The following is a 15,619-nucleotide window of genomic DNA, read 5'->3' as shown; positions in this document are numbered from 1 at the left end:
TTGCGCTGCAGCAGCTCTGGACGTCGCCGTGGGGAGGTGCCGAGGGCACATCCCAGCCCCAGCGTCGGCAGGAGGGATTATTCGCCCCGTTTTGCAGGCGGAAAGCAGGCACATTTGCTCGCCCAGCAGCAGCAGTGTGAGGTTTGGGTGTCTAACTGTCGGGTCCCCTTCTGGCCGGGGAGGCGGGAGGGCGCCCGCAGGGCCATTCCTCTGCGGCCCCTTTCGGGACCTCCCGTCTCCCCGCACCGGCTGCGGCGAGAGCCTCGAGCCGCGTTTCGCAGCAGGCGCCCCGGCGCGGGGGGCTGCGGCTCGGCGACGTGACTCTCGCCCCGCGAGAGCGGGCAGCTCGTGCCCGTGGCAGAGCTGGGATCAAAGCCGGCCTCCCAAATCTTCCCCGCCTGCCTCCCTCCTGCGTGTGCCCTCCCTCTGTCCCCGTGCCGCCCGTGCCGGCTTGCTCCGCTTGCCAGGAGCGCTGTCGGAGCCTGGGGATCGCATCCTGCTGGCTGAACGTATTTGTATGCTGAGTCATCTTTCCACTTGCTCATATCTTTCCAAAAAATGCACATTTTTTCACGTTTCATTTCAGCCCAGAGGCAAATGTTTCTGGAATACTTGCCTTTCTCCAAGGTATTATGCTTTTTAATAATGTTGTCACCACACTTGACCTGTCCAATTCAGATGATATCTACACTTCCCTTTGCAAACATACACATCTCCGAGCAGTCATTTATTGTTGAATCTTGCCAGCTGATTCTTAGAAACAAACATCTGGAGAGCTGCATTTACAGTGTATATTTTTTACAGTATATTGTCTTACTATATTTAATCCAGTTTAGCTAATCTATATTTTAAATTAGAATTTTAAATTTTTCTCTCAAACTCTCCTAATAATAAAGTTCACTTACAACCCAGTGTACATTTTTTTAAATATTGTCAAACTCCTGCAGTAATTTTCCCACTGGAGTTCATTGTGTGTAGAATTTAGACTTACCTACTATTGACTTGAAGTTTATCAGTGATTTCTTGTTTCTCAAATGTCACTGATCTTTTTAACCTTCTAAAAGGCTTTTTCAGTGCTTTTTTTCAGTGCTACTTATTAAAATAAATAGCATCATTACAGAATGAAGGGGCAGTTGTGCTGCAGAGGCGTTGAGAGCTTTAGTGCAGTTTACAAAGCTATCAAGAGATTTAGTGGGACTTACACCGGTGGACGAGCGCAGTTTAACATTGCTCCACATTAGCGTGCGTTCATGTTACCGTATCATTTGTGTGTATTTCTGGCATGGTCTTTATGTCAGGGGATCTCACAGACTCCGTGTGGCATCTACAGTGCAGCGTGTGTCCATGCAGTGCTCTGACACTACACACCTGAGATAAATTACCTGGTGCTCGCGGGGAAGCCTTGCATTCAAGGCACTCTCCCGGGGCAGGAGGGGCACGGTTAAAGCCGTGTTCACTGCCGTGACCCTGCCGTTGCCTCCCTGGACCATACACGCCATGCAAGCTTTATGGTCCAGGGATGCATGCGCACTTTCCCTGCACATGCACAGATTACAGGGTGCTCCCACCACCCTTCCTCCCATGCCGCCTCCAGCAGCGTGGCGGCAGCTGACAGCAGGGACCGGTGCTGTCGGCAGCCACTGCAGCTGAGTACAAAATGGGCCATAGGGGCACCCAGGGCAGGAAGACGCAGCCAGCCCGTGCCACGACACCTGTAGCCCAGTCCACCGGGGGGCAGAGGGTATGGCCCTGCATGAAGCGCAAAGGCCACCCACACTGGGGCGGTCAGTGCCAGCACTGCCCCAAGCCCAGCAGACACGCTCTTGAGGGGTGGAGAGYTCAGCGATGCTCACAGCATGAATTTCTCCTTTCTCTTGCAGTCAATTTTGTTGTCAGCCTCAATCAAGCGGGAAGGAGATTCTCCGACAGCATCGCCCCACTCTTCCGATGACATCCATCACTCGGACAGATATCAGGTAAGCAAGCAGATACAGCCGTTGGGCTTAGCCTTAGACGGGGAACCAGCTAGCCCAGCATCTGCAGCTCTCCATGAGTGAGCGCACTGGCTCTCTGCTCCGCTCTGGTGCCCCGGTTCATCTGCCTACAGTGGGACATCAACACTTTGTCCCCCACATGGCTGTGAAGGTGTGCTTTTGTCTGCAGAGTCCTCCCAGCTCTGATTTTACACAACAGCTCTGCAAAACTACTTTAAATCTTTGTGGTGGTTTCTGTTACATTATATTCACCACACCTCTAGTTGTGATGGCTATGTTTGTCACTACCTAGCCCGTGCCACTGTGAAACTTTCAGAGAAGTGACTTTTCTGTAAAATAGTGAATGATGTCAGCCTGTAGCAGGACAAAATTCTCCATTTCATTGGTCTGCCACTGCCCAGCAAACTGACTTGTGACTCCCACCCAAAAACAGACATAGTTTTGGAGCACCTCTAGTCATGCCAGCATGTTCTCTGCCCTTGCCAGAAAATGCACTCTGCCCAGAGAAGCAGCAGGTCTTGACTTGGTTCAATACAATAAGTAAAGTTCAGGGAGATGGAGCAGAGGAGGGAGAGAAAAGCAGCAGTAGGAGTACAGTTCTGCTTGTAAGTCTGTCTGCATTTTGGGGGAAGAGTGGCTCACTTGACTCCAACTCATCACACAACCAAACTGTTTGGCTGCAAGCCTGTGCTCAGCGACTGGCTTCAAGTAAACTCCAAAAGGCATCAGATAAAATAGCTGAAGTCTTTAGCATGGATCCAAGCATGCCTTCACCTGCCATGTGGATGGGCTGGGTGGGCCATGGCTTGACATAAGTCCATCACCCTAAGTCGTCCAAAGCTTTGCCATGATATCCTATGCCCAAGGCCAGGTAGACAGGTCAGGCCTTCCCACACTGGCCACTGTCACATGTGCCAGGGCTGTGTTTGCATCTGCAGAGGCAGAGGCAGATGACCAGCTGCTAGCCAAGCAGCCCCAATTAAAGCATGTGTTCTTGAAGATGGTTCCTATTAGTAGCAGATTTGTACATTTGTTGCCCATTATTCTGTCCTCTTTGTTGGTTATCCTACCAAATATCCTCCTCTGTCTGCCACATAGCCCAGTGTATAGTGAAGGTAAGAGCCTTGGGTTACAATTTGGTGGCACATCACACTCACTTTACCCTTGTATCAATGATGAAACCTAGTGCAAAGTAAAAGAAGCAAACCCTGCAGAAGACACAGGAATGTGTGATTCAGGTAATTCTGAACTCTTTTCTGCCTCTTTATGAAGGCTGATAAATAAATAATATTCTTCCCAAAAGGATGTGGAAGAGATTTTTGCAGTGGCCCCATTCATTTGAGAACACCCCTCCCTTCTCGTGTCTCCTGACTTCAGTCTCTGTGAAATTGGTGGTCCCTTGCAGTCCTCTGTTCCTATAAATTTTTATTATGTCATACTTGAGGACAAATATTCGCAGCAGAAGCCCCCTCTGTGTGCTGAGTCTAGCTAGACTCTAATGTGTTTTAAGTTTGTGGGTGTATTTTATGGAGGGTTGCAGCCCTTAATGCAAATGTGTAATGGGAGTTGTAAGTCTGCACTGCAGGGAGAAAAGACCTCTGGGGCCTGATTTTCATTTACCCTTATGCTGCTTTATGCTGCTCTGGCAGTGTAAAGGGACCTTAGGGTGGGTGCCAGGGCTGTGTAAAGCCTCAGTGTAGCCTTCATAAAGCCACGGTATGAATGAGAATTTAGTCCTCCTGGCTTAGCAAGCGAAATGCTTGGGAAGCAGAGCAGAAGACTCTCACTGAGATTTTAAGGGCTGCAAAATTTAGCTTTCCATATGCAGAGGTGTGCTGGAACTATGAATGTTCCTTATGTTATTTGTGATCTAATAACAAATATACACTGTATTAGTAAAATGCTAGAATATGAGTTATTGGTGTGTAGGTTTTCACAGTTCCTATGGCTTGGTTTTCTTAGTCCTCATGCTTACTTACCCTGTGAATATACAGAAGTGTGAAGAAGGAGATTTGTGAATAGGAAGCTACAGAAATGCTGGATTGCCCATCACTTGGACTGTGTTCGCATTGCTCCCTGGGCTGAGAGAGGAAGCTGCAGCGCTGGCAGTGGGGCAGCTCCAAGACGTGGGGAGCTGGTTCTCCCCTGCCTCCTCTGTGCCCAGCCTGGTTGCTGGAGTTTGGTGTGTGGACACTGCTTCGACCAAGGTGATGGAAGCTCGTGTAGTGCAGGACATGGTGGTATGGGCCAAGTGGGGGTGCTCCTCCTATATACAGTGCGTCCTGTCACCCAGGGCTTTTCCTGCACTCCAGGTAAAAATAAAGCCCTTTTAGTGTCCTTTCTTGTTGTATCCACCAGTGGAAAAAGCAACAGCAAATTATAAGCCATTCACCGTACTGCAAAGATAACATTTCAGGCTCCTCTGCTAGGAGGGAGACCACCTTGAGTGGGTCAGCTGAGCCTGCAGAATATTTGTGGCTGAGTAACATGTGGAGGAAGTATAAATGAAAGCCTAAAAACCTTGTCCAGGAAAGCCTCAGCTCCCTCTATTTGAGCCACAGGGGCAAGCATGCATCCTGGAACACAGTTTAATTAGTTAAAAGGGTAAAAACAACATTCAACAGCTTTCATTTTGTAAGAAAGCATGTGTATGAAAATACATCTGCATTTCAACTTGCAGAGAGAGCTGGGATGTACTATGTAAGTCAGCACTCTGCAAGGCTTACAAGCCAGCACCTGAACTTGCTAACTTCCCAAAATCTTCTGATATGGCAAAACAAATCTTTTTTTTTTCATTTCCTCTATATAGAAGGCAGATTGTCAGATGCCAAACTGGAGACCCAAAATGTAGGTTTGATTCAAACAAAGAAAGTCTGGAGACTATGCAAAGGAGAGGGGGTAACAAATTGGGTTTTGTTTGTCTAGCAACTGGTCAAACCCAATTTCCAGTCCTAGCTCTATCCTACCCCTTTGCTAGTTCCTGAGACCCCGCCACATCTGCTGACGGACATTGGAAAGAAATTCATTAGTCAGTTTTGATTGACCAGTTTTGTTGAAATGCGGAAAGAAAAAGAGCTGAAGAGCAAATGGGAAGGTGACGGTTCTTCATGACTCAAGCAGGCTGCAGTCACGCCGAGGCAATGAGGCTTTTAAAAACGGATTTTTAATCCACGTCCCTTTTTTTCCAGTGCTGCATTTTGGCAGCATCAGTGTTATCTGTATTTCCGCCGGGGGCAGCTGGGCAAAATTACACCATCGACAAAATTATGGCAAAATCATGCTCGGCTTGCCTGGTGCCCCGGCAGCACTCGTGGCCCTCCCTGCTCAGCGCTGCCCTCGGTGTGCGCCTTTGGGGGACGGACCGAAAACCCTTTGCAGCCCGCGGGGTTCGTCACTGAGGGGTATTCCGCAGCAACCCATGTGCCTCCAGTAATACGGCTAAAACTCCTAACAAGACAGCAGTAAAGCGCATGCAGGCTGATTGTATCAGAATGAATGCAGCCGTGGAGACGTTATTAAAGGAGGAATGACCTCCCTCTACCCCCAAATAATCCCCTCCATAATATGCATTTTGCAGCTGTTGCCTTTTGCTAACTGAAGCGGCTTGAAATCTATGAGCAGCTCGTGGGACGCGTGGGACGGCAAGGCGTCCCAGCAGCGCCAGCCRCCTCGGCTATTGCCGCCACAGGCAGAAGGCTGAAAAGAGCTCAGACCCCGCGGATTTGGGTTGGTCCCATCCGGAGGGGTCCGTCGTGCCCGTGCGCGGCCCCCCTGCTCCCGGCCTGGTCGGCTGCCTGCCCGCGCACACAGGGCACACAAAAAGCTCCCGTTAGGGGCTGCATTTTCAAAACGTGACAAGACTTTGCTGCCCGCCCCCTGACTGCACTGGTCATGGCAAGGGCACAACATGGGAGTATGCGTATGTGCAAATGGTGCAGAAAAACACATATTGAGGAAGGTGTGTTTTAAGGATTTTAAGGGCATTTTCATAGCCATACAGCTTCTGTATTTGCGATGTCATTTCAAGTCCAGTCCCACAAGGATTGTCGCTTGATTTAACCTCAAGCACACAAGTTGTCTCCATCAGGCTACTCACGGGTGTAACATTAAGCTGGGGCCACGCAGAGGCTGCTCATCCGCAGGCCTTGGCCCCAGGTGAGGCACACCTGGCACCTCCTCATTGGACAGGGCCTGGGTGCCCCTGGGCTCTGATTGGCCAGGGGCCATTGGGCCCAGACACCCCTGATCCCTCATTGGACAGGAAATCTTGAGGTGCACTTGGCCCCCGGGGCCCAGATTGGGCAAGGAACCTTGGTGATGCAAGCACCTCTGGGCCCTGATTGGCCAGGTGCCTTTGGGCCTCTCATTGCCTGGGGAACCTTGGGGTGCAGTTGCTCCAGGGCCCTGATAGGCTAGATGCCTTGGGTTCCAGCTGCCCCCTGGGCGCTGATTGGCCAGGTGCCCTTGGGGTCTAGTTGCCCCTAGGCCCTGATTAGTCAGGTGCCCTGGGGGGGGGGGTCTAGCTGCCCTCTGGGCGCTGATTGGCCAGGTGCCCTTGGGTCCTAGTTGCCCCCGGGCCCTGATTGGCCGAGGCTCCCTGGGCCCTGCTGCCGCCTGTCGGTTGCCATGGGAACTTCCTCCTCTCGCGCTGCTCCCCGCCGGTTTCCTGGTGAACTTTCACCCGCTCGGCGGCGGGTCACATGACCGGGGCCAACATGGCGGCGGCCGCTGGGGGCTGATCGGCGGCGCCTGCCGGGCCGCGCCGTATCCGCCCGCATCCCCGGCCGCGCGGGGGGGGCCGCCCCGGGGCCGCCGCCCCGCGAGCCGCCCGCGGCGCCCGCGGCTATGCAGAGCGGCAGGAGGGGGCCCGGCGGCGGGGGCCGGGAAGAGGTGGGTGCGGGGGCAGGCCCGGGGCCGGTGATGAGCGGGGCGGGGGGGCAGACCGGGTCGGGCCTTGTTCACCGGGGGGGCTGTTGCCGTCCGGCGGGGGAGGCCTCCCGGGGGCCGGCGGCCCTGACACTTCTCCGCTCTTGTCTCCCCTCTGCAGACCTTCCTGCGGGTGCGAGCGAACAGGCAGACCCGGCTGAATGGTGAGTGCGCGGCGGCGGCTCCCCGGCCCGGCCCCCGCGGCCCCTCGTCCCGCGCCCCGCGCCCCGCGGGGCGAAACCTCCCGAGCCGCTCGGGCCCCGGCGGGCTGGCAGCCGCCACCCGCCGCCCCTTCACGCTGCTGYGCGGGCCGTTGTTTTGGTCCCGTCGCGTTACGATAAAATCCTGCGAGTTGTTCCGCGACTTCCTGCAGGAAATAGTTTTCACTGTTGGGACCCTGGAAATGACTTTAGAAGTAGGCCCCGAGTCTTCTGTTATTAAATTAGGTGGCCGGGCTACTGTATTTTCGTGGATCACATGGCAGAAGCAAGGTCTTGTAGTAAACTTTTAAACCAGCAGTCTGAGCATACTTGTGTCTGACGTCATGCTGTGTTTTTCCTCTCAAACCCATGGATGCTGGTGTATTGCTTCTGTTCTCTTATTTCTAGGTGTTTAGAACAAGTAAACAAGTAAATCCAGTAAAAAGTGTTAAAGTATTAGTATTTAAAAATCAAATAAACCTGAAGTCACTTAATTTCACTGAGAGGAATTCCCATCTTTGTGTTTGTAAATCAAAAAAAAAGGTGAAAATATTACACTTTTGTTTACTTGAACAAAAGAAGTCGAGACTGTTTTCTCAAAGTGCAAAGAAATCAGAACTTATCATTTAAACAGTAACAGTAATATTTTATCTTCTAATTTTATATTGTTTTTGGTTGCTGTAGTACGGTTCAGTCAATATTCAGTTGTTCAGGGTATCAAGAGGTTTATTAGTTTTGAACTTCCTGCCTTGATAGTTTAAGATAACACCAGTGACATTGTGCTGATGCAGTTTATTTAGAAAAAGATTAAGAAGTTTTAAACAAAATGGCAAAAGGATTTGAATTGTACTGATACCAAAGCAGTTTGCTTGAATTTGAAGTGTTGCATGTTTAGCATGGTTTTAAAGAAATAGAAATATTACTAAGTTACTGGCCCAGTATCTTTGCTAAGTAATACCTAACTGAATCCAGAATGAGCTTGGAGATTTTTTAAATATAAACTCTGAGAGCGAAAAACGTGTGAACTCTTGAAGGTCTGTTAAGTCATACAATGAAGAGATTCAAAGCTCTACGGAGTCAGTGATGCCAAATGCTTCTTCATCATTTTTGTATAGCTTAGGTTAAGCTTACACCTTCCACCTTTTCTCAGTGTGCAACGTGCACTTACCTTATAAAAACAAAAAAAATCAGCCAGGCTTGTGAGGTTCTTGGTGTTGTGGAGTCTTTCAGTATAAGTAAAGCTTTTGATGACAGCATCCTTTGCTGACCTGGCTCAATAGTGCTTATGCTTCCAACTTTGGCCCAAAGTAGGGTTGCAGCACAATCTGTGTAGACTGCAAGCTAAGAACCTCTCTTGGGCCTATTATTGGATGTTTTTGTGAACCTGGGTTTATCACCTAGGGGGAGGTTGGCAGTTTTGTACAGCATTTTCACAGTTTTCTTTGAAACCTTTTTTTTCTGTATCTTCTTTGTGGTACAGTGAGCAGAAGTGACAGCCATATTTTAGGTGAGAGCATTTGGTTGATTTTTATAATGGCATTATAGGTGGTATTTCCTGTGCATTCTCTTATACACCCTAACARTACTAGGCCTAGAAGTTAGGGGACTGGATGTAGAAATGATTGGCTGAGGTGCTTTGACTTTAGGTCACAGAGAAGGTCAAACTAGATCAGAATTGGTTCCTTCCAACCTTAGCTTTTTATGACTGATTATTACTGTTCCCAGAACATAGCCCATAGTGATGCCTGGTTCACTCCTATGCTGTTAGATTAGTATCCAGCCAGGCAGCTGGATAGGTTACACGGGTTCTTTCTATGCATGTGGCTTGATATTTGTGAGCACTGAACTCTGCCTGCTTTCTTGTTTCCTTCTCCAGTTGTTCACACTAAAGTAACTTTGCGGTATTCATAAGCTTTGCCACATTATTGTTAAACAGTTATTTAAGCAGTATGGCTCCAGATGGAGAACACTTGAGTGCTTTGGAAAAAAATTCTTATTTGTTTATATCTCGTGTCTTAATGAGCTTCTAATCAATCACACAATTTTATAGCTTGTTCTGTGAGAATGGTTTCCTCATCCTTGTTAGTTTACATTGACAGAAATTATGTAGGACTTGTCCAAAGACATCTGGCTTTTCATTTTTGCATTGTCTTATTGATGCACTGAAGAAACTTGGTAGATTTTTCTTTGACAGACAGTCTGCATTTACCATCATATTACATTTGGTTTTTTTATGTTCTAAAGGTACTTTTCAGTATTGTTGTAACCAGTTTATCTTGGTATCTCTGTAAGGCTTCTTCCCAGTTGAGTTCCAGGATCCCTTCTGGAAGCTCTCCCCCATAAAAAGGGACCCACAGTGTTTGCTGTTCTCCTGAATCATTCTTGACTCAAATCTCAGCTGCTCAGCCTTTTCATGCCCAAATCCTGTCAGAATCCCTGGATGTGTTTCATTGTATTGTGGAGAGAGGGTTGTGTTCTGTGAGCTGCTGTTGGCCTGGCTGCAGGATGGTTAGGTTTTGATAGTTATATGATTCACAAGTACCTGGTGATCCAGAATTTTAATTCCTTAAATCAAACTTTTTAAGTTAAATTGAACTGTAAGTAAGCTGAATGCATTTGCAAGCTCTAATGCTGTTCTGTCTGTAAGTCTCTTGGATCTGTGTTTGTATCTGAAGTTCCCTGTCAGTCTTGGTGAGTTAATCCAGCACCTTTCACCTGTGCTAAACTCACTCTGCAGTGGTTGTGTCCTGGTGAACCTACGAGTATGAAGTACTGATTCCTGATAGACCCATGAGGTAAAGAAGGCATTTCTTTCATTTGCCTCATTTCCAGTGTTGCCAAACTCAAAGAAACTTTAAGCCACCCTGTAAATTGATGCTTATGGAATTTAACAGTGCAGATCTGCTTAGGTAGTCACTCAAAATTAGAGGCACAAATTTGTGCATTAGTGTATAGGAACATGCATGCAGTAGCTTAAGTATATGCCAACATCAGAGAATGGTGTCAAATTGAAGGCTGCTGAAAATCAGCTGTATGGAAGTTTGGCCATGCAAATGTGAAAGCCCAGTGAGACCCTTCTGTGAATTTGGCCTTTAATGTTCTCTCTCAGGCAGATGAACAGCAAATTTTACATAAGGTTTGAAACAGCTTCATTCTTGACCATCTGTTTTCTTGCTTTAGCTTGTTCCTGAGATGGCTTTTTGTATTCTGCCATTGCTGCCTTTGTTCCCTTGGATCAGATGCTCTTGGATAAGTTGATCAGCCACAGAAGCTTTTTGATAGGTCCTACAAAGTGCAACCAGTCCTCRAGACTCTTCTAGTAGATTTGTAGAGAGCAGGTGCTAACTTGCATGCTTGAATGTCTTTGATTTGAATTTAGGGATGTTTGTAAAGTTTGCATTCTCAGTAGAGCTGCAAAATAGATCCTTGCAAACCTTCTTTTGCAGCTGCTTGAAAACAGATTCCTGTATTGATGCTGACCCTAAGGCTGCCTTTCTGCAGGCAGATCTCCATGGAGGTGGTCACTGTATGGTTTGTTGTTGGACTCAAACCACCACCAGCATGCCGTGTGCTTTTGTAGCTGAGGGGTGAAGGAGGAATAAAAAATGATTTTCATTGGAAAGGAGACAAAAATGTTTCCATTTAATTTGATTGGCCTGCCATTGCAGGAGTTGCTAATGATGTCTGCATGGGACTCAGGGGACCACTCAAACTGGTGGAGGGAATCATAAGAGATATTGCTAGGAACTTAATCATCTCCTTTGATGCTGTTATAGAGGTTTGCATAGTGTCTACTGCTGGGTGCTCTATAAGAGTGCTTCTGAGGTAATTAGTGCCCTGTCCTGAAGGTGAAGTTTTGGTTACTTAAAAAAAAAATTACCAGTGAAAATTAAAACTCATCAGTTTTTTTCTCATGAAGTTGCTGGGCTTGAGAATAAYGTGATCCTTAGGCACTAATAAGGTTTAGCCTAGATGGGGAGAGCCCTTTGTGGAGAAAAGATTCTGTCTCTTCTTCCCATAAGGCAGCAGTGTCTGTGGAAAGGGGTCCAAATGGAAGGAGGAAGACACCAGAGGCTTTGAAAATCCAGCAGAAAAATTCATTTTGGCTCCTCTTTTTGCCAGTGCAGGCAGCTTCTCGCCTTGCGTAGTCCAAATGACCCAGTATTAGGAAAGGGAAGAGCAGCTTCCCTAGCCAGCAGGGCTTCTGGGAGCAGATCAGAGGCCTTAACTTAGACCCCAGTCCTCCCAGAGGGTCCTGATCCTGATTCTTCCTCAGTTCTGTGTGCCTCTTTCTCATTACTGTGCTGTGGCTGCTTGAACTCTGGGRGTGCTCTTCATGGGTGGAGACCACCTTCTTCCTGGGGACTTCCAGGTGCTGTGTTGGGAGCCCGTTACAGCTGCAGAGAAAGGAGGCCATGTCTCCCTCCCCTGCTAGAGGAATCTACTGGTCATGTTGCTGGAGTAGCTGCATGAGGGCCGGTACTTGCATCCTGCTTGAGAAGACAGTGCTCGATGTTTTATTGTAGCCTGAGGGTGTAACACATGCAGCAGTGCATAGGGTAAAGCCAGTAAAGTACTTCTGTTAAAAGTGAGGCCTCAAAGGTGCTGAAAAGCTCTCTGATGGCCTAATAATAATTATTAATGCTAACAAAAATTAGTGAACACCTCACCTCCTGGCAGAAGGATGGAGTAATAACTAGAGAGTCTTTGTTTAGTCAGAGATCAAAATGGGGCAGCTTTGTGCAGAGAACCCATCTCCTTGAGCATGGTCCTCTTCTTGCATCCAGTCCTCTGCTGGCTGTGTTTTTATCTTCCTGAATTACAAGAGGGAATGGCTTTTTTTCCTCTCCCATGCTCCTGCGACAGGAGTGTGGGGGAGAGGGATTAGTGAGCTAATTAGAAATGATCGCATCTATCAACACTAATTAACAATCCTGTGGTCTCACTTGCGTGTTCTTTTGAGCTGTTCCCCTTCGGGACAGCACCACAATCACCCCCTGCCTTTGGGGCCGCTCTGTCCCTTCTGCACTGATTGGAAGTGATAGCCAAGCTGCGTGTCGGGTATGGAAAATGCTGCTCAGGATGTGCTTTCTAGGCTGCCAYGTTCCCTTTCGTTTTCTGCTGTCACCAGGGGCACCCTGGGCCTCYGTGGGCACAACACTGCTGCTGCTAATGACCACAGAAAGAAAATGGCAGGGGATTTGTTTTCAACACCTCTTTCTTCCAGTGGCTTTTTCACTTGTGGCMCTAGGACTTAAAGGGCTGTTTTTCCGAGGAGCTAAGTGAACCAAGATAGGTGCTGTCTGCTGGATCTTGCATGGAGCTGAAAGAGACCTAGGTTCAGTCTCCAGCTCTGCAGTAACGTTTCAACAGCAGACCAGGTATTCGTTCTGGCAGAATGGTCCCAAGAATTTATCAGGACAAGATCTAAAACTAGTTGTCTGCCTTCTTGGCAGAATGGTCCCAAGAATTTATCAGGACAAGACCTAAAACTAGTCACCTTCCTTCTATTACTGTTATAGTGTTATATATAGTGTTATAGATTGGCTGAGGATGGCAGTAAAAAAGTTAACAATATTAACAGATTTGCCAGACTTGCTTACCTGGATTGATTGGCCACATGGAATCCTACCAGAATATTTTAACTGGTCCTTCCTTCCATTTCCCTGTTTAAAAGCAGGATGAGGTGAGGCAGAGAGATGTTTGTAATGAGGACAGAGGAAACTTTGTTTCCATCTTCCTGCATTTTTTTCTGGTCAGAGAGGTGTTTACTGGAGAATGTTGAAGTTGCGTCAGATGCCAGCTTCATCTCCTATTTTGTGCTGGCTCCGCAGAGTTAGTGAGGCAAGGAAACAGCATTCTAAACTTACCTGGAAGAGTCAAGCTAGAGGATATGAGTATTTGCTAAACCAGAGCTTCAGAAGTCTCTCATGCACTGAGGTACAAATGAGAAAGAGCATGGCTCAACTCCACTAACTACATTTGGTAACAGAGCTGCATGATCTTGAAGTGGGGGGACAGTTAGATTTTTGGAGGTTCATGAAGGGTGGGAAGGAGAGAGAAAACATGGCAGACATATCGGAGGGGCATTGTTTTATTTAAAAGTGAAGCATAATTCATTTGGCTGCACAGAAATCAGAAATAACACTTCATAATTAATGTTTGCTTCTGTATTAATTGGAAGTCAAGCAGTTTACTTTCTGGAGTAGAAGCTGGCAGTACAAGTAAAATATCAGGTTTAAGCAGACAAAAGGGAAGCTAGCACAATTTCTCACTAGAAATACTGCAGTACCTGAAATGTGTGGAGAAAGCGGGTGAGCTGTGGGATTGTCAGTATGCTGTACCCAACATGGAAGAGGACTATGGAGCTGGCATGAGCAGATGAAATTTAGACGATTGCTGAAAGTGGAATACACTCACTCAGGAAGGTCTCTGAAGTGCCAGGTCTTGAAAAACACTTTTGTTATGGTCTCAAGTTGCTATCTCTTACTCTAGGAATGTCATGTTTGCAGAATCTTTTCTATCATGCCAAGAATGTAGGCTTATGTTTTGAAGGGAGTTTTCCACAAATCTGTCTCTTTCGGTGAGGAAAAGCAATGCCCAGGAAACAATTTGAAGCCTTCTTAATCCTGGAGCATCACAGGGTGTAGGGGATGGTAAACATTCCTATTTTTGGACTGTGGTACAGTATACCCAGCCCAGAGAGTCCTGAGTACAGGCAAGTCAATGAGAAAGCCCTGAAAGATTCATGTTTCTGTTGGTGTGCTCAGCTAAAACTTTGTAACTCATTTGGTGATGTGGCTGCACTTCAGCAAGCCACTGACAGAAACCTTCCTGTACCTGGTCCTCTTCTTCCTGGCATTCCAGCACCTTTCTCTTATTTATTGGCTGCAGGGAGCTGTTGATCTCGCAGCCTTCAGGCATGAAGGCTTTCAGAGCATGCTGCAGTGTTCACAATGTCAATAACGATTTCCGGCTAATGCAGCTTTTTGGTGGTGTCATCTCTCATTATCACATGGGCTTTCCTTGGGCTTTTCCTTGTCTCTCATTCAGAATTTTGACCTTTCTTATTAATTAAACAGCAACTTTCCTCCAGCCAGTGATTGAGTCATTCAGTAATACCTGCCTAAAACCATCATAATAAAGGACAGAAGTTCTTTTTAATGCAAATGATTTGGTTCCAGATGTTTTGATCACATTAGACGATGACTTAAATTAACCAGAGATTGGATTAAGCAACAGGCTACCATGGCTGCTTTTTCTAATCATCATGATTCCTAATATGTCTGTTTCCCAGAGTATGCACTCAAGAAGGCAGTGTAGCCCCCAGTTCTTATCTACATGGCTAGAAATAAAAATAAGAGAGCTGGAACCTATCTAGTGCAGGTGCTGCATTTTTCTCAGCAAGGATCTTTCCTCTCCAGAAATGGTACTGTTACTAAGATGCTACTCTGACTTGTTCATGACATTCTGGGAAGGGGTTGTTCAAGGTGTGCAAGAGATTATGTGATTGTGAAAGCATTCGTTACATAACTTGACCAAGGCTTCTCGGGCAGTACATCAGCCTTCTAAGGCCTAAGCAAATTGCTCTATAGGGAACAGATGTGTTAGTGGATGGGTTTTAGACTTAGAAGGCAAAATCCAGAGCAGAATTCAGTGGCTTGATCACTCAGGTTTGAAAACAATTGCAGGCTTCCAAGAGAAAGTATTTAACTATTTGAATAACTTACCTAGAGATGTGCAACAGCTATTCCAACTCCTAGCTCTTAAATCAAGAGTAGCTGCCTTTCTGAAATCAGGCTGAACTAAGCCCCAGGTTAATGTAGAAAAGGCAAAGTAAAATTCTCTGTGTTTCTTAGGAGGTCAGAGTAGGGAATGGCAATGGGATCTTCTGGTCTGAAATCTTACCGTTTCTGGCAAGGCTTTATTGTTTAGAGAAGGCAGAGCTGAGTACATAGAGAAGAGCTGATCTACAAACTTGACGTGTTTTCCTTTTTTGTTTTCTTTCCCTGGTTTCTCCACGCAGCTCGGATTGGAAAAATGAAACGGAGGAAGCAAGACGAAGGGCAGGTATGTCCCCTCTGCAGCCGGCCTCTGTCAGGATCCGAGGAGGAGATGAGTAGGCATGTGGAACAATGCCTTGCAAAGGTAGAGGTGCAGCAGGATCACCAGCTGCCATTCCCTTCTCCCTACTCCCAGCTTGGTCTGCAGCTGACCTAACATGGGGCAAAAACTAACATTGCTGAGCTTGCAGGCAATGCTAACTATGTCTGCCCGAGATCTGTAGCCACTTTCCGTTGTCTTGAAAGATGGATTATTCTGGATTTTCTCCTGTGTTGTGTTAGTAACTTCTTTATTTCATGCACCCTTTCTGTTAATGAAGTCTAAGTTGTAGTCTATAAAGGTATGGGGTATTGAGGTTTCCAAAGCCTTTTGTAGGACTTCATGCTTCCTATGTAGTGCAGCAAAAAAGAGTTCTTCCTAATCTGCCTTTGACAA

At 47.2% G+C, this 15,619-nt stretch overlaps 1 protein-coding gene across 4 annotated transcripts in view; it reads left to right on the top strand.

Moving 5' to 3' along the window:
- The window catches only part of RNF220 (ring finger protein 220), a 240,782-nt gene that overhangs the window by 173,085 nt on the left and 52,078 nt on the right, over window positions 1-15,619 (top strand). For 2 of the 4 annotated variants that reach the window (XM_026086714.1, XM_026086712.1), the window contains 3 exons: window positions 1,881-1,976; window positions 7,042-7,084; window positions 15,147-15,268. In XM_026086714.1, the coding sequence (XP_025942499.1) occupies window positions 1,881-1,976; window positions 7,042-7,084; window positions 15,147-15,268 (261 nt within the window). Of the gene's footprint in view, window positions 1-1,880; window positions 1,977-6,689; window positions 6,885-7,041; window positions 7,085-15,146; window positions 15,269-15,619 lie in introns of those variants that run through there. The other 2 variants (XM_026086715.1, XM_026086716.1) reach the window with 2 other exon arrangements.

This window comes from Apteryx rowi, unplaced genomic scaffold, assembly GCF_003343035.1.
Source record: "Apteryx rowi isolate R43461 unplaced genomic scaffold, aptRow1 scaffold_7, whole genome shotgun sequence".
In the NCBI taxonomy this organism is placed as follows: Eukaryota; Metazoa; Chordata; class Aves; order Apterygiformes; family Apterygidae; genus Apteryx; species Apteryx rowi.
This window is presented reverse-complemented; position numbering and strand designations above follow the sequence as displayed.